The sequence below is a fragment of the Pristiophorus japonicus genome, chromosome 6 (genome assembly GCF_044704955.1).
Source record: "Pristiophorus japonicus isolate sPriJap1 chromosome 6, sPriJap1.hap1, whole genome shotgun sequence".
In the NCBI taxonomy this organism is placed as follows: domain Eukaryota; kingdom Metazoa; phylum Chordata; class Chondrichthyes; family Pristiophoridae; genus Pristiophorus; species Pristiophorus japonicus.
In genome coordinates this window covers 266,500,192-266,519,761 of record NC_091982.1, presented here as the reverse complement: position 1 = coordinate 266,519,761, position 19,570 = coordinate 266,500,192, and the positions used below count along the sequence as shown (strand labels likewise).

At 45.3% G+C, this 19,570-nt stretch overlaps 1 protein-coding gene across 1 annotated transcript in view; it reads left to right on the top strand.

Annotated features, from left to right (window-relative positions):
* The window catches only part of LOC139266313 (NLR family CARD domain-containing protein 3-like), a 50,397-nt gene extending 31,272 nt beyond the window's left edge, over positions 1–19,125 (top strand). Inside the window, exons 10-11 of the mRNA XM_070884134.1 lie at positions 15,850–16,017; positions 19,017–19,125. Of these exons, the coding sequence (XP_070740235.1) occupies positions 15,850–16,017; positions 19,017–19,125 (277 nt within the window). The remainder of the gene's footprint in view (positions 1–15,849; positions 16,018–19,016) is intronic.
* The last annotated feature ends 445 nt before the right edge of the window (positions 19,126–19,570 follow it).

Here is a 19,570-nt window from a genome sequence, read left to right as displayed (position 1 = left end):
AAAGGGACATTCATCTGCTCTAATTCAAATCGCTATAAATGTTTGGCAGACATTGTTCTTGTATTTTTCAGTTGTTTTCAGGTGAAAGGGAGCCGGAGAACTATCAGGAAGCCCTATTTTGAATGCATTACTGTTTTCCAGAAGAGGAGGCTAGTGGCTGGGCAGATCTTCTGTCCATCCCCTTTGCTGCTGGATGGGTGGGATGAAGACATCAGCAGAATTCCCACGAATGCTGCCAATGTACTGAACATCTTATGAAGCAGGCAAACAGTACGGCAAGGTGGTGGAAGTCAGGCAACACATTTGCAGTTGGCTACTTGTAAAAAAAGTGACCTTCTTGGAAAAAGGTCAAATCTCTGCAGCTGAAAGATGTCAAGGCTTTAGAGAAGGTGCAGAGAATTACTAGAATGATACCGGGGATGAAAACTTTCAGTTATGTGGAGAGACTGCACAAGCTGTTCTTCTTAGGGCAGAGAAAGTTAAGTGGAGATTTAATAGAGGTGTTCAAAATGATCAAGAGTTGTAGTAGAGTAAATAATGAGAAATTGTTACTACTAGCAGGAGGGTTGGTAACCAGAGTACACCGATTTAAGGTAATTTGTGAAGAACTCGAGGGACCAAGGGGAGAATTTTCTTTACACAGTGATGATTATGATTTGGAAAACATCGCCTGAAAGGGTGGTAGAAGCAGATTCAATAGTAACATTTAAAAGGGAATTGGATATATACTTGAAGAGGAAAAATGTTCAGGGATAAGGGGAAGAGGGCAGGGGAGTGGGATTAATTGGATAGCTCTTTCAAAGAGCCACCACTGGAACGATGGGCTGAATGGCCTCCTTTTGTGCTGTATGGTTCTATGATTCTATGAAAGCTTCTCTGCTGGAGCTATCAGCATTCGGGCCTAATGACTGATTAGCATCGCAATTCCCTCTCTCTCCACCCGGCAGGCACTCCAGCTGTGCTGATATTGACATGGATGCCCACCCACTTTATGCAAATATTCCGACTCTGGGAATTCTGACAAGGTGAGGAATGCCTGTAGCTAATCATGGGCTCCTGCCCTACTGTATGGCAGCTGAGTTGGATCGCAGTTTTCAAGGGCTACAAACCTGCATGCATTGGGACTGTAATATAGTGGACTACTGTTCCACCCAGTGGACTACTGTGGTAATGCAACTGCTGATGTCAATACAATAAAAGCATCTTTTGGCATGGTCACATGACAAGTTCCTGGAGAGCCATTTGTAGTCTGTTTGTTTATGAGATGTCATAAGGAAGACGTCATATTGGTGATCAGGACCAGATAATCGGATTCCCTAGCTGAAATCTTTGTTGGTGGATCATCCAGCCAACCGGGAGAGCAACTTTGAGAGGTGCTTTGTTTTGCAACACAGCTAAACATCCCAGGGATACCAGATGGCAGCACCTATGGGAATAATAGGGCACTTGGGTGAGTTCCATCGTGACCGAGAGATTTTCAGAGCATATGTGGAGCGAATAGAAATGCTTTTGACTACAAATAGTATCGTCAAAGTCCCCGATGATAAAAACCGTAGTGTTGTTAGAAAGAAAACGGGCTATTTTCCTGACTGAAGCAGGCCCTGAGATGTATGAAACCCTGAAAAATGTGTTTGTTCCTGTCAAGCCGAAGGACACACCACTGATGGAGAACAGCTCCTGGAATTTGCTAAAAATTAGCATTTTGGAATACACGATCAATTACATGATGGAAGTATCAGTGAGTACATTGTAGCTTTAAAAAAACTATCTATTCACTGTCATTTCAGAAACTTTCAGGACCGAGTATTGCGTGATCGCTTTGTTTGTGGGATGAAAAATTAAGCAATCAGAAGAAAGTTATTGATACCCCCTAACTTGACTTTTGATTTAGTTTGCTAGACTGCTATGTCGATGGATATTGCCGATAATGATGCTGTGAATGTCATGCCATTTCCAGTCGTCAGTCAACCAAGGTGAATCGCCTGCAGGTTAGAAGTAAAGGCAGATGGGCTCCAAAGCCTCAGAAACAGGCCAAGGTAAAATTACATTGAAGTAATGCTATCGGTGCCTGGGATAACGCATTGCTCAAAGTTGTCCATATGTGAAGGCAGAGTGTTTCTTCTGCGAGAAAACTGGGCATCTTGCGAAGGCATGCCGACTGAAGAGTAAACCGATGTTCAATGCTATAAGTAGAAATCGCCAGAGACTACATAGCATTGAAGAGAAGCAATGGGACAAGGAAGTTCTGGAGATACATCTCATCAGGAGCACAAGGGTATTGAACAGCGATTCGCGAAGTATCGTCATCCAAATAGACATTGCAGGAACTAGGCTACCCATGGAAATCGACACTGGTGCATCCATGAGCGCAGTACCGGAATCACTATATCTCGACAAGTTGAGTGACATTCCACTAGAAAAGTCGAAGATAGAGATGCTAGGCTACTCAGGAGAGCAAATCCCTATAGTAGGATGTATCACCGTACTGGTGAAATACAAAGATCAGTTTCAGCGCTTGCCTCTCTTAGTAGTGGCAGAAGACAAGCCTGCCTTGATAGGTAGAAATTGGTAGGGATCACTGAAGCTGGATTGGAATGCAATTTATCGTGTGGAAATAAAATTTCACATTGTGTACAGATGATCAGCTAATTACAGTAATGCTGATGCTGTGTCCAGGTTGCCATCCCAATCAGGAGTTAAACCCAATAGGGAAGAAGTGTTCTATTTTTCATACATTGATGAGCTGCCAGTCACAGCTGAAGAGATTGGTAGAGCAACCAAACATGACCCAGTTATGTCAAAGGTGTATGATTACATAACAAATGGTGTATCAGAGAAAGATATTCATCCATACTTTGTTTGTAGGAATGAATTATCAGTGAATAAAAATTGTATCATGTGGGGTGCAAGAGAGGTAATTCCAAATAAGTTCAGGTCCAAATTATTAGGAGATCTTCATGACCAGCACCTAGGAATGTGCTTGGCCAAGAGTTTTGCATGCATTTAATATGGCGGCCAGGTCTAGATAAAGATATAGAGTATAGATAAATTGTGAGGAGGACACAAAAACTCTGCAAAGGGATATAGACAGGCTCGGTGAGTGGACAAAAAGTTGGCAGATAGAGTATAATGTGGAAAATGTGAGGTTATACTTTGGCAGAAAGAATAGAAAAGCAAATTATTTTTTAAATGGAAAAAAATTGCAAAGTGCTGCAGTACAGAGGGACCTAGGTGTCCTGTGCATGAAACACAAAAAGTTAGTATGCAGGTACAGCAAGTAATCAGGAAGGCACATGGAATGTTGGCCTTTATTGCAAGGGGGATAGAGTATAAAAGCAGAGAAGTCCTGCTACAACTGTACAGGGTATTGGTGAGCCACACCTCGAGTACTGCGTACAGTTTTGGTCTCTGTACTTAAGAAAGGATATACTTTCATTGGAGGCAGTTCAGAGAAGGTTCACTAGGTTGATTCCGGAGATGAGAAGATTGACTTATGAAGATAGGTTGAGTAGGTGCGGCCTATACTCATTGGAGTTCAGAAGAATGAAAGGTGATCTTATCAAAACATATAAGATAATGAGAGGGCTCGACAAGGTGGATGCAGAGAGGATATTTCCACTCATAGGGGAAACTAAAATAAGGGGGCATAGTCTCAGAATAAGGGACCACCCATTTAAAACTGAGTTGAGGAAGAATTTCTTCTATCAGAAGGTTGTAAATCTGTGGAATCCTCTGTTCCAGAGAGCTGTGGAGGTTGAGTCATTTGAATATTTTTAAGGTGGAGATAGACAGATTTTTAAGTGATAAGGGAATAAAGGATTATGATTATGGGGAGCAGGCAGGGAAGTGGAGCTGAGTCCATGATCAGATCAGCCATGATCTTATTAAATGGTGGAGCGGCTCAAGGGGCCGAATGGCCTACTCTTGCTCCTATTTCTTATGTTCTTACATCATTGGTCAGTGTACAATATGTCAATCAGTAAGCAAGAAACCACCATCAGTACCATTACAGCCATAGAAATGGCCTCCCAGGGTGTGGCAAATGTTACATGTAGATTTTGCTGAGCTAGAAGGACAACAATTGTTCATTCTGATTGATAGCCATTCGAAGTTGGTGGAGGTGTTTCCGGTGCGGAAAATAACAGCAAGTAAAACACTAAACAATTTGCGAAGATTGTTTTCTTCATATGGCCTCCCAGAAGAAATTGTGTCTGATAAGCAATTTTGTTCAGAAGAATTTGCACAGTTCATGAGCAGAAATGGGGTAAAACATGCTAAAGTTTCACCGTACCACTCTGCTTTAAATGGTGCAGCAGAGTGCACAGTACAAATTGCAAAACGTGCCCTCATCAAGCAAATATTGGAACCAAATCCAAAGAAATGGCAGTTGTCATTGGACCACAAATTGGCAAATTTTCTGATTACTAATCGTAATACTCCTCATTCAACTGCTGGGAGAGCACCAGCAGAGTTGTTTCTCAAATAACAGCCATGAACCAGGTTCTTGTTATTATAGCCAAACTTGGCACAGTCAGTAGAAGAGAAACAGGTAAGACAGAAAGAGAGTCATGATAGAGATAGAGTAAGCGAGAGAAGTGTGAAATTGAATCAGAAGGTTAGAGTGAAGAACCATCGCCATAAATGGTTAAAGTGGTTACCAGGAAGAATAGTGAAGATATGTGGCCCTTTCACATATTTGGTTAAGATGTTTGATCATGGAAAGGTTAGGTTTGTTCACATTGATCATATTTTACCTACAGATGTGGAAGGAGTTTAAAGTTGGAATAATTTGATTACTTCTGATGAATCAGATAGTCTTGTTACAAGTCGAGTACCAGTAGCAAATCCTACATCAGATGTACTAGAAACAAGTTCAAGAGAAAGTCAGAATTTAAGTCTGAGTCCGAGTTGGGCAAACAAACAGTCTGAAGTTGTAGAGGGTTCAAATGTAGATCAAGACCTACCCTTGGAGAAAAACTCTTCTCAGGCTCAGCCAAGAATGAGTTTATGTCCTACACCAAGTTTGGAAAGTTCTGTTGAAGAGCAAAGGTATCCTCTTCGAAACAGAAAACCAGTGGTTAAGTTTGATTTGTAAATATGGCAAAATAAGTCCATGGGCTAGATTTTCCATTATTTTTGCATTCATACTGCCCACTTAACGTCCATTTTAACACTGGAATAAGGTATAACGCCCAGATATCACCCATTTAGCCACAAAATGGAAACTGACGCCCATTTCTTGGTCACTTATTGCTGAGCATTACTTTCGGCATGTACGTAACGGCGATGAAAAAAAATAACACCGCCACCCACTTTTTTTGGGCGGAATCATCAGAATGGGCAAACCCAACACTCGTAATATCACCCAGCGTTACTTTCGGCATGTAATTAACGCCGAGATTCTATAATACTGATCACCCACTTTTTTTGTCGTAAACATCACATTTGCCAAAACCAACGCCCAGTATATCGCCCAGCGTCACTTTCAGCACCTCGCACACATATCAGCCACAATCTCGCTCACCGAAAAAAACGCTGTGAAAAAGTTGAACTGATCTGAACTTATCTGACATGGACGCCATTTTTTAAATCGCAGGTCGCTTCATTGAAAAGGCTGCTTCAACTTCGGGGGAGTTTGGATGTACTCTGAAGTTCTTTTCAGGTGATGTGACCATCTGAACAATCATCTTATCATACTGTGGACGATTGGATTTTACTTTAGGTGTCTTAATAGGGAATTTTATTGCTTATGAACAATCGGCATTATACTTATAGTTATTGGAATGGGGCCAGCTATTTCTCAGCCTGCGTTGATTACAACGCAGATGCTGCAGAGTGCAAATCGCACAAGGTCTAATCCACAGCATTATGTGCCCAATCTAAGATGTGTTAGACTGATGAGGAGGACCAGACCATACATCCCGTGCACTTACAGGGAGAAGCAGTCTTACCTCAACTTATCCGAGAATATCTGCCTTCGGAGACTGCGCTTCCACAAAGTGGTTATCAGTGAGGTATGCCAGCTGATAAGGGCAGATCTGCAGCCTGCCAACACTTTCAGGGCCTCACTGTTGTTCGAGGTCAAGGTCACCGTGGCACTGTTGTTCTACACATCCGATTCCTTTCAGGCCTCCGAGGTCAACATTTGCGCTAAATCTCAGCATGCCACACATTGCTGCATTAGACAGGTCACTGAAGCCTTGTACGTATGTAGGATGGACATTATCAGCTTCCCTATGACCACAGAGGCTCAGACTGACAGGGCTCTAGGATTTTACCGAATTGCTAACTTCCCCAAGGTGCAGGGAGCAATATACTGTACGCACATCGCCATGTGGCACCTTCTCAGGTTTTTTGCAACCGAAAAGGATTTCACTCCCTGAAGGTCCAATTCATTGTCGACCAAAACCAGGTAATTATGGAAGTGAATGCCAAATTTTCGGGCAGCATCGATGAGGCTCACATCCTGCGTGAGAGCGCTGTATCTGACATGTTTACCAGTCAGCCACAAGGTGAATGCTGGATGCTTGGTGACAAACGATATGGCCTCGCCACCTGGCTGATGACCCCCCTGCGTGACACCCACACTGAAGCTGAAAAGCGATACAACGAGAGCCACATGCAATGTGGTCCAGAAAATCATTGTTGTGCTTAAGCAGCACTTTAGATGCTTGGACCACTCAGGAGGGGAGCAACAATACAACCCTGATCAGGTAGCTCAATTCGTGGTCGTGTGCTCCATGCTGCACAACTTGGCTATCAGGAGGGGGCAAGAATTGCCAAAAGGGACTGATGGTCCACCTCAGGAGAGAGAGGAAGAGGAGGATGAGGAGGTGGATGCTGACCTCGAGCCAGACAATCAACCATGCCCACGCCCCCCTCCAGACCACAGGAAAGGGCCCGTGGTGGCTACATAGCTGCAAGACTCTTAAGTCAGCAGCTCATAAATGAGCGCTTTGCCTGAAAGAACTTGCTGTTATTGACAAAGCTGACACACTGCTTTGTGTGTAGCTCAGAAAACAATAGTGGGCATCACTGTAAAGTCCTTACTCAATGGCACAAAACCCACACGAGGCACATTCTATGGACAAGGTCACTCTATGACCTGAACCTTTATTCACAGGACCAAGAAGTGATGACCCTGCGTGGGACCTCCCTTTATATACCTGGATGACCAGGTAAGGAGTGTCTCCCACAAGTTCACCCGCTGTGCTCAAGGTGTGCATTGCTTAAGTAGATACAGTATTGCAGTGGTGTTACATAGAGGTTACATACATGACATCACCTCCCCCTCAAAGTCTTATTGGGATCATAGGTTAAGTCGTTCAGGTGGTCTGCGCTCCCTCGTGGTGCGCCGCAGTTGAGGCTCTGGTTGTTGAGTCTTGGCGTGAGTGTCTGTCCCTTGTGGTGATTCCGGCCTGTCCGGGCTGGCCGCAGGGACTGTGCATGCTGCTGAATGTTCTTGTTGCTCATTCACTGGCGGGGGTATGAGCTCCATCTCATGATCTTCCTCGGGTTCCTCAGTGTCTATGCTGAACCTTTTTTTTACTTGGTCCAGATGCTTACGGTATATCTGCCCATCGTTAAGTTTAACCACTATGACCCTGTTCCCCTCTTTGTCTATTACAGTATCCTCAAGCCATTTGGGCCCCAAAGCATGATTGAGGACAAATACGGGGTCATTTATTTCTAAACATCTCCCCCTTGAATTTCGGTCATGGTGCACGTTTTAGGACTGGCGCTTTCCCTCAACTTTGTCGGTCAGGACTGGGTGAATGAGGGACAGCCGAGTTTTGAGTGTGCGTTTCATGAGTAGCTTAGTGGGCGGGACCCCCATGAGCGAGTGCGGTCGGGATCTATAGGTCAGCAGGAGGCGTGATCGGCGGCATTGAAGGGAGGGCCCTTGAATCCTGAGCATGCCTTGTTTAATGATTTGGACCGCACGTTCTGCCTGGCCATTGGAGGCCAGCTTGAACGGTGCTGTCCTGACATGGTTGATGCCATTGCCCGACATGAACTCCCGGAATTCGTAGCTCATGAAACATGGGCCATTATCGCTAACAAGGATGTCCGGCAAGCCGTGGGTTGCAAAGACGGCACGCAGACTATCCACAGTGGTGAATGTCATGCACGAATTCAAAATGATGCACTCGATCCATTTCGAGTACGCAACTACCACAATGAGAAACATTTTTCCCATGAACGGGCCAGCGTAATCGACATGAATACGTGACCATGGCCTGGTGGGCCAGGGCCACGGGCAGAGCGGGGCCTCCCTGGGGGCATTACCCAGCTGGGCACACGTCGTGCACCTGCGAACACAGTGTTCCAGGTCTGCATCAATTCCCGGCCACCAAACATGTGACCGGGCAATGGCCTGGGTGCTCGCTGTGGAGTTCCCTGATGAATGCCTCCCTGTCCCTGTGGGGCATGACTATCCGGCTGCCCCATAGTAGGCAGTCGGCTTGGATGGAGAGCTCATCCATCCACCTGTGAAATGGTTTGACCTCCTCAGGGCATGCTCTGTGTGCGGGTGCCCAATCCCCAGTCAGGCCACATTACTTCATCAGAGATAGGAGGGGATCTCTGTTTGTCCAGATTTTGATCTAGCGGGCTGTGATGGGGGAGCCTGCTCTGTCAAAGGCATCAACAGCCATGACCATCTCAGCACTTTGTTCTGCTGCCCCCTCGGTGGTGGCCAGTGGAAGCCTGCTGAGCGCGTCAGCGCAATTTTCAGTGCCAGGCTGGTGCCGGGTGGAGTAGTCATAAGCAGCCAGCGTGAGAGCCCATCGCTGTATGCATGCTGACGCGTTGGCATTGACAGCCTTGCTGTCTGACAACAGGGATGTTAACGGCTTGTGGTCCGTTTCTAACTCGAACCTCCTGCCAAAAAGGTACTGATGCATTTTTTTTACACCATAGACACATGTGAGTGCTTCCTTCTCAACCATCCCATATCCCCGTTCTGCTTGAGAGAGCGACCTGGAAGCAGAAGCCACAGGTTGTAGTTGGCCCTCAGCATTATTCTGCTGCAACACGCACCCAACCCCATAGGACGATGCATCACATGTCAGAACCAATTTCTTACAGGACTCGTATAGCGTCAATAACTTATTTGAACAAAGTAGGTTCCGCGCCCGATTGAAAGCCCGTTCTAGACAGTCCCCCCAAAACCAATCACAACCCTAACGCAGGAGCATGTGAAGCAGCTCCAACAACGTGCTTAAGTTCGGCAGAAAGTTCCCGAAATAGTTCAAGAGTCCCAGAAATGAACGCAACTCTGATGTGTTGCCGGGCCTGGGTGCTCGTCGAATCGCCTCTGTTTTGGATTCGGTGGGCCGAATCCCATCTGCAGCAACCCTCCTGCCCAGGAACTCAACCTCAGGAGCCAAAAACACACATTTAGACTTCTTGAGTCGCAGGCCTACCCGGTCCAGTCGGCGTAGCACCTTCTTCAGGCTGTGGAGGTGTTCCTCGGTGTCATGACCGGTGATGAGGATGTCGTCCTGAAATACGATTGTTCCAGGAATGGATCTAAGCAGGCTTTCCATGTTTCTTTGAAAAATCGTGGCCGCTGATCGAATGCAAAACGGGCACCTGTTGTAAACGAACAGTCCCTTGTGCGTGGTGATGGTGGTCAGTAGTTTAGATTCGTCGGCCAGTTCTTGGGACATGTAGGCTGAAGTGAGGTCCAACTTGGTGAACAGCTTGCCGCCTGCCAGCATGGCGAAAAGATCCTCCGCTCTCGGGAGCGGATATTGGTCTTGTAGGGACACCCGATTGATAGTGGCCTTGTAGTCGCCACAGACCCTGACAGAACCATCCACTTTTAGGAGGGGAATGATGGGGCTCGCCCAGTCGCTGAATTCAACGGGCGAGATGATGCCCTCTCTCAGCAAACGGTCCAATTCGCTCTCAATTTTCTCCCGCATCACATACAGCACCACTCTGGCTTTGTGGTGCACTGGTCTGGCGTCCGGGGTGATGCGTATCACTACTTTAGTACCTTTGAACAGCCCGATGCCAGGTTGGAATAGTGACTCAAATTGTTGCCGGACTTGTGAGCATGAACTTCACTTCACAGATGACATGACGTGCACATCCCCCCATTTCCAGTTCGTCTCAGCTAACCAGCTCCTCCCCAACAGTGCGGGACCATTGCCCGGGACAATCCAGAGCGGCAGCCGGTTCACCGATCCATTGTGTGTGACCGCCAACATTGCAATGCTTAGTACTGGAATGATTTCTTTGGCAAACATCCATATTTGTGTCTCAATGCGTTCGAGTTTGGGTCTACTGGCTTTGAGTGGCCATAGCCTTTCGAATTGTTGAACACTCATGAGTGACTGGCTGGCCCCCGTGTCCAGCTCCATGCGTACAGGGATGCCGTTTAATAAAACCTTCATCATCATTGATGGCGTTTTGGTATATGAGCTGTGAATGTTTGCCACATGAACCCGCTGAACTTCAGCGTCCATTGATTTGCCCCAAGAGTCATCCTGCCTCACAGACCCCTCTTCTGGTCCATCCGCCTCATAAATTAGCCTGGTTACAGGCTTCCTGCACATTCGAGCTAAATGGCCACTGAGGTTGCAATTTCTGCAGACAAATTGTTGAAACCTGCAAGTCCTGACAGAGTGTTTGTCCCCACACCTCCAGCATGAGCTGAGATTCCCATTGTTGTGAACAAAGGAGCTATGACCCGGCATTCCTCGCTGATTGTGCCTTTGACTGCCCTTGAGTACTCTGTTAGTGGGTGTCAATGGCCCCATCCCAGGCCGCATTGTCCACTGTGATGGCGTAAATGTCCGTTCAGCCTGCCATTGTCTCTGTTGAAAACCTACTCTGGGGTCTATTGCTGCCTGGGGTGTGTCGAACTGCCCTTGCCTGCCTGCGGAGTTCTGAGTCGCGTTTATGATATTGACTCCCTGATCTCCCGCCGCATTGGAGGCAGAATTGCGTGCATATATTATTTTGGTTTCCTTCTCCCCCACCATGAAAGTCTGAGCCATCAACACTGCTGCTTCCAAAGTCAAGTCCTTGGTCTCAATTAACTTTCGGAAAATCCCCGCCTGACCGATGCCCTCAATAAAGAAGTCCCTTAACATCTCCCCACTGCAGGCATCTGTGAACTTACAGAGGCTGACCAAACGCCGGAGGTCCGCAACGAAGTCCAGTATGCTCTGTCCTTCACGACGTCGGTGGGTATAGAATCTGTGTCGGGCCATGTGTATGCTGCTCACCGGTTTGAGGTGCTCACCGATTAGTTTGCTGAGCTCTTCAAAGGTTTTGTCCACCGGCTTCTCGGGTGCTAGTAGGTCCTTCATGAGCGCGTAAGTTTTAGGTCCGCAGCTGGTCAGCAGATGGGCCCTTCGCTTGTCGGCCAGCCATTCTTTCGTGACAAAGCTTTGCTGGAGCCTCTCAATAAAATCATCCCAGTCCTCACCAACACAGTACCGTTCCTCTGTGCTACCGGTGGTCATTCTTGTGGATCGTTGATTCCCGTTTCTCGTCGCCAATGTAAAGTCCTTACTCAATGGCACAAAACCCACATGAGGCACATTCTATGGACAAGGTCACTCTATGGCCTGAACCTTTATTCACAGGACCAAGAAGTGATGACCCTGCGTGGGACCTCCCTTTATATACCTGGATGACCAGGTAAGGAGTGTCTCCCACAAGTTCACCCCCTGTGGTCAAGGTGTGCATTGCTTAAGTAGATACAGTATTGCAGTGGTGTTACATAGAGGTTACATACATGACAATCACCTTGTTGCCAGTTAAAGTTTAAGTTGATTGAAGTTAAGTGTAATTATACCCTTTCATGTTAAGGAATCACCAGTGTGTAACTGTCCAGCTATCTGAGACAATGCGCAACAAGGTTATGTTAAATAAAAAACATTTAATCCGACCATTGGTCTGAAATCATAAGTATAACGCTCAAAAACACCCCACCCCCACCCCACCCCACAACACATTTTAGAACATTGACATCAATCAAATGGTTAACATTTCAACATTTCCAGCAACACAGAACACAAATGCAAACCAACAGTGTGGCCCCCTCCCCCATACCTTACAACAAATTGCATACACCCAGATGGAGATATAACACAGCCATTGCCTGCGGACATGCATCTCACTTTCCTTCCACCACCAGCCCCCCCTTCGCCCCACCTCTACCCCTTCCCCTCCTCGCTCCACGCCGCTTGGCCGAGGAGCTCCTTAGGCGGTGCCTCATTTGGGGGGGATGAAGGCAGAGGCGGTGGTTCCATGGATACGGGAATGGGGGTGCTGGAGGGGGCAACATTTTTGGATCTAGAAGCAAGATCTTGCTCCTGCCTTGCATGTTGGCACTAGGGGTGCGGAACCGAGGGGTGGAGTGCCGTGCTCCGGGACCACTGGGAGGCCTGTGCCAGCAGTGTTCCTGGTTATCGCCTCCAGGGCCCCCGCCTTGCGCGGAACGTACTCAGTCATGGTGGCCAGCTGTCGGGATGTGCCCCCCAATGTTTGGAGGATCTGGTGACCTATGTCAACAGGCCTCAGGAACAACTCTACCATGTCACCCCTCTCATCTGGCGCTCCGCGGGGTCGGCGCTGTCTTGGGGACAACTGGGGTGCCCTGTGGCGAGGTGCTTGGGCCCGGTACCTCCAGAGTGGAGGTGGGAATGGACGGAGGAACACGAGATGGCCTTGGGGTCGAATGTCTTCCGGAGTCTGGCGATGCGGGCTCCTCAAAGTCCACGCTGTGATCTGTAGAGAACAGACCCAGCGGATTGACGGGCGAGAATCGGAGCTCCTCAGCACCAGATGTAGGATCGTCCGGAGAGTCGGGCTCCGCGCCCCCACCTTCTGACCTCTGTGGTCTTGCCTTGGGCCGCACTGCTGGCTGAGCTACAAAACACAAATGAGGTTATTAGAGGAGAAGGGGGTGCTAGGGTCACAAGGTGATTACAGCACTACACACAGCATATACATGACAAAAGCAGCACCGCTCTCAAAATCATCACAGACATCACATTTCATGACCATCAACACATTCTGCATTGCAATGATTCTCATGAGGCCAGCATTGTTTGGAGGACACTTTTAGCAATCATCTGTCATATATTATTGTTCGGCTATGGGTGGGTGTGGTGTCTATTGACTTTGCATAAGAACATAAGAACATAAGAATTAGGAACAGGAGTAGGCCATCTAGCCCCTCGAGCCTGCTCCGCCATTCAACAAGATCATGGCTGATCTGGCCATGGACTCAGCTCCACTTACCCGCCCGCTCCCCATAACCCTTAATTCCCATATTGGTTAAAAATCTATCTATCTGTGACTTGAATACATTCAATGAGCTAGCCTCAACTGCTTCCTTGGGCAGAGAATTCCACAGATTCACAACCCTCTGGGAGAAGAAATTTCTTCTCAACTCGGTTTTAAATTGTCTCCCCCGTATTTTGAGGCTGTGCCCCCTAGTTCTAGTCTCCCCGACCAGTGGAAACAACCTCTCTGCCTCTATCTTGTCTATCCCTTTCATTATTTTAAATGTTTCTATAAGATCACCCCTCATCCTTCTGAACTCCAACGAGTAAAGACCCAGTCTACTTAATCTATTATCATAAGGTAACCCCCTCATCTCCGGAATCAGCCCAGTGAATCGTCTCTGTACCCCTTCCAAAGCCAGTATATCCTTCCTTAAGTAAGGTGACCAAAACTTCATGCAGTACTCCAGGTGCGGCCTCACCAATACCCTGTACAGTTGCAGAAGGACCTCCCTGCTTTTGTACTCCATCCCTCTCGCAATGAAGGCCAACATTCCATTCTCCTTCCTGATTACCTGCTGCACCTGCAAACTAACTTTTTGGGATTCATACACAACGACCCCCAGGTCCCTCTGCACCGCAGCATGTTGTAATTTCTCCCCATTCAAATAATATTCCCTTTTACTGTGTTTTTTCCCAAGGTGGATGACCTCACACTTTCCGACATTGTATTCCATCTGCCAAACCTTAGCCCATTCGCTTAACCTATCCAAATCTCTTTGCAGCCTCTCTGTGTCCTCTACACAACCCGCTTTCCCACTAATCTTTGTAATGCCCCAATGGTGCAATGGTGTATGCTTTACTCACGTGGCATCACTTCAGGTTCTGTAGCTGCCTGTGTGGCTGACCGCGGGTGCCTCCCCACGAGTGCCAGCACCCGCTTCTCGATGTCAGTGAGGTCAATGATGAGTGTCGGCCCCCTACCTGTTCGCCTCTGCTCGGTTCTATTCCTTGAAAGCTTCTTCTGTAAAAGGTAACAATAGGATGACATGGCATGGGATCATTGCATGAGATCATTGCTAGGTACTGTCACAGAGACTGATACAAGACATAACCGACAGATGTAATCATGATTATAATGAAAATGATCATTCTTTATCTAAAGACGTACACCGTGACTGCAGGCTTTGAGTACAACATTCCCGGTAAAAGTGAAAGACCTCACATTTGATTTTAGTCACTCATGACACTTACAAATCAAATTATATAAATATATAAGTACATGTAAATAAATGTAATACTTACTCTAGCGGATCCGACAAAGTCGTTCCATCGCTTGCGGCATTGGTTGCGCTCACGCACCTCATTGGTCGCCGACGAGACCACCTGGGCTATCTCAGCCCATATCTTCTGGTAGGCCTTTGGGATGGGCTCCCCACACCCTCCCTATGTCAATTGACCCCAGCGTGACTCACCCTCCTGCAGGAGGGAGGCATTTGCCTCGTTTGAGAACCTCTCCGCATTCTTTCGTCCTCCCATTTATTCCTCTCCCAGCTCACTGCTCTCACCAGTGTCAGTCTCCATAGCGTGCTGTGTCACCTCCTCCACTCCCTCCATTATAGGCTCCAAATTAGACAAAATATCTGGTTGGTAACAGCTAACTTTTTTCTCACAATTTTGTATAAATCTCAAAACTCTCCCTCCTACCTCCCAAAGCAGTCAAACAAGCACCTACACCACACCCACACACGCCTTCACTCCATCTCTGCTCCCTCTCCCACTGTCTCTTACGCGCATATAATGATGACCCCTGACCTCCTGAATCGCGAGAAACGAGCATTGCCATGCCATTGCTAGGGACGGTGACACTTTACGGCAGAAGGTCAGAGAGATTTAATGCTAACGCCCATTTCAGATCGCTTGCGATAACACCCATTTTTTAAAATGGAAACTAGGCGGTTTGAAAATGGGCGACAATCCGGTGATCTAAAAACCCATTTACCGCCCATGCCGGAAATAACGGCCATTTTTGGGTGATCTGCACAAAAGTGGAAAATCTAACCCCATATATTTTGTTGTGTATAACCGTGCAAGTTATGTATAATGCTTATTTTGTCATGATTACTTCTTCATTAAGGTGGGAGAAGTGTAACATAGAGCTCCAGCTACTGGACTGCTGCTCCACCGAGTAGACTCCTGTGGCGATGTAACTGCTGATATAAATATACTAAAAGCATCATGTGGTAAGGTCACATGACAAGTTGCTGTAGAGCCATCTTGTAGTCTGTGTGTTTGAGATGTCGTGAGGAAGATATCACAGGGTCTATTTTACAATGCTGAATGGGAACCAAGATATGCTTGCTGCAAAACCTGGATCTATCAGAAATCCCAGCCCAAATTATGCATGTGATGCATAAATTCTGTTAAGTGGCATGAGGTGAAAATATTAAGAAATAAAGCAAAACCAGGAGAAAGAAACCCTCAGACCCCAGCATAGTCGCTTAAAAAAATCAGTGCGACAAAAACGCTTCCAGTTTTCACAATAACCTTAACACTAGCCCTAATTACATTCTTTATCTATTTCTGGTCTCTTTAGGTTAAAGCAAACATCTCTCACTGATGAATGCTGTGAGAAACTTATGACTGCACTCAGCACAACTCAGACAATAACACATCTTGACTTAAGTGAAAACTCACTTACAGACAGTTCCATAAAGAACCTCTGCAGTTTCATTCTGACCTGTGGCAACCTGGAGGTTATAAGGTGAGTTTAACAGGTATATGTTACAGGGAATTTCATACAGATATGTTAAGTATTCAGACAGTATTTTTGCATAGTGCAATTTCGCTTTAAAGATTTCAAAGGAAATCTAGTGTTACTTGATGCATTTCGATGACTATCCAAGGGTAGAATTTCTAACACAATCTGAGCAAGTAACTTCTTGTAGCAGGATAATGGGACATAAGCTGTTTATGTCCGATTTCCACTGAAATCTAATTCCACATGAGGAATTGGAAGTTCCTTGGAGCTGGCCTGGACTCTGAAACCGTAACTTTGCTGGAAGTGTGGTGGATACCTAATTTGTCCAGCAAAGTTACAGTGGTGAAACGGGAGCAGCTCCGAGAAAATTCCCAGCTTGATTGCACTCTCATGATCTAAAATAAGAAGGTCTGAGTTACTTATAATACACAGAGATGTTTGTTTGTCATGTAGAAAGCATCACAAACAAAACAGAACCATCTTTTCCAAATTTAATAATATTGAAATGATTGATATATTCTCTGAAATTTTGCTTGCCATTTACTATTTTTAGACTTTACTAAATGTTATGCATTATTTTTGTCTACGTTTACTGGTGAGTGTAACCATAACATAAATAGAAAGATGATTAAAGGAGTTGGTAGAGTAGATTTCCCTTGAATGTAGAAGATTGAGGGGTGATCCAATTGAGGTGTTTAAGTTAATTAATTGAGTCTACAGCACAGAAACAGGCCATTCTACGCAATGGGTTTATGTCGTAGTTTATGCTCCAGATGAACCTTCTCCTACCCCTCTTCATATAACCTTATCAACATGTCCGTCTATTCTTTTCTCTCTCATGTGCTTATCTAGCTTCCTTTTCAATGCATCTTTGCTATTTCCCTCAACTACTCCTTGTGTTAGCACATTCCACATTCTTACAACTCTATGGGTAAAGAAGTTTCTCCTGAATTCCCAAATGGATTTATTAGTGTTTATATTATATTTATAGCCCCTAGTTTTTGAATCCCCTATAAGTGGAACCACCTTCTCTATGTCTACCCTATTGAACCCTTTCATCATTTTAAAGACCTCTATAAGGCCACCTCTCAGCCTTCTCTTTTCGAGAGAAAAGAGTCCCAGTCTGTTCAGTATTTCCTGATAGTTATACCCTCTCAGTTCTGTTATCATCCTTGTAAATTGATTTTGCACCTTCACCAAAGCTATATTCTCGATATCCTTTTTATAATATGGAGACCAGAACTGTGCATAGTATTCCAAGTGTTGTCAAACCAAAGTGTAACATGACGTCCCTGCTTTTCAATTCTATCCCTCTAGAAATAAACCTGTGCATGATTTGCACTTTTTATGGCCTTATTAATCTGTGTTGCTACTTTAATGATGTGTATACCAGTACCCTAAGATCCCTTTGTGCCTCTATTGCATTTAGATTCTTATTTTCCAAGGAGTACGTGGCATCCTTATTCCTCCTGTCAAAATGCATCACCTCACGCTTATCTATATTGAAATTAATTTGCCAATTAAATGCCCATTCTGCAAGTTTATTAATGTCTTCCGTATTTTGTCATAATCTTCCTTTACATTGGTGTCGCTCGTAAATTTAAAAATTGTACTTCCGATTCCCGAGTCCAAATTGTTAATGTAAATTGTGAACAACAGTGGCCCCTGTGGAAGAGCACTTTTGCCATCTGAGTAGCTGCCCTTAACCCCTACTCTGGTATCTGTTTTGTAGCCAGCTTGTTATCCATTCCCGGACTCCACATTCTCTGATCTTAGTCATGAGTCTACAATGCAGTACCTTATCAAAGACCTTTTGAAAATCCAAATATATTACGTCAACTACCTTACCCTCCTCTACTCTCTCTGTTACTTCTTCAAAGAATTAAATAGGTTGGTCAAGCATGGCCTTCCCTTTTGAAATCTGTGCTGTCTACTCCATATTGTATTTATGATTTTTAGATGTTTTTCTATTGCATCTTTCAGTAAAGGTTCCAATTATCTTTCCGACCATTGATGTTAAGCTAACTGGTCTATAGTTCCCTGGACTTGTTATAACTCCCTTTTTAAATATAGGAATAACATTAGCTGTCCGTTAATTTTATGTCAATTGTCAGACAAGGGTATTAAGGGTTATATATCCAAGCCAGGTAGATTTTGTTAAGATATAGATCAGCCATGATCAAACTCAATGGCGGAACTGACTTGAGAGGCTGAATGGCCTATACCCATTTATATGTTCATGCCACAACAATATACTTTTCAAAAGAAAGTATGATTCCACATATTTATGATTCATATTGATCATTTTAAGTCATCCTGTAAATAATTTAAAACATTTTCAGTTGCTTGAAAAGCAACGTAGAATTAGTCAAACTGAAAGAAGCCTTGCTGTAACTCAACACTTGTGTTGGTTAAAGGTTTTTATAATGAGAGGTAGGGAGATGTAGAGTGTAGCAATAAAGAGAAGATATATAGGGGCCAAAATTCAGGGTCTCAGAAAGATGCTTTACTGCCCTTTTGTGGCAGCCATGCATCGGAATCCTGTGGCTGCCACTTCGTGGCCAACTGGCCGACCCAACCCAAATTTAGGTCAGACCCGATTCCGCCCCGATGTTGGTGACCGCCGCAAGCACAGCATCAGAATGCACACCACCGTTTTCCCTCACCTCAAAAATGCACCGACCGAAATTCAGGCCGAGAAATCGTAGCCCCGCCGCACAATGGCCCCACAGCTTTCTGTGTTGGTGCACCTTATCCGCGTGCATGCGGCCCTGCAGTGCGGCGGCCCTTCAAGGGGAGGGCCCACAGCCACAGCCGCCATGTATTCATTTTTGCCGGCCGAATTCCCGATCAACCAGCAAGATAGTTCTGAAAATCAATCATCTGGTGCACCATGGATCCCTGCAGCAAAAAGAGAAAACAATCTCATACGTGCACCAGCTTTCGTGTACTACAAAATTATACAGCTTATCAGTATCTCACAATATTTCTCTCTGGCATAGGTTAGAACAGAACCAGTTCACAACAAATGGACAAATGGCGATAAAGAAGCTGAGCCTGGAGAAACCAGGCGTTCAGATTGTTGTAGAAAGAAGGAAAAATGTTGCATAACGTTCTTTAAATTATAATCTTTTGGTGTCCTTTGTAATTGATTCGATAATTGCTCTGGTAACAAAAACATATTTTGAATATATATATATTGTGACGTATATTAATGAATAGATAGAAAAACTAAGCTGACATCCTCTGCTGCCTCATTATATTACAGGCCTCGTTTTATTAAGTGCAATGTCACTTTATGATTAATGATATTTAGTGTTTGTAAGATTTTCCACATTATAATTCTTGAAAAGAAATTGGATTTATGTATTTAGCATATAAATGTATCTTGATTTTAATGCAGCAAAATGGGCCCAGAATTTCACACATGCTGGAAAACATGCGTGCAGGGGGGATGGGATGCAAACTGGTTCACGTGGTCATGCGAAATACATTCCTGGGAACTTATATTATGAGACAGGTGTGCAGCCAGAGCTATCCACACTGCTTGTTGGTT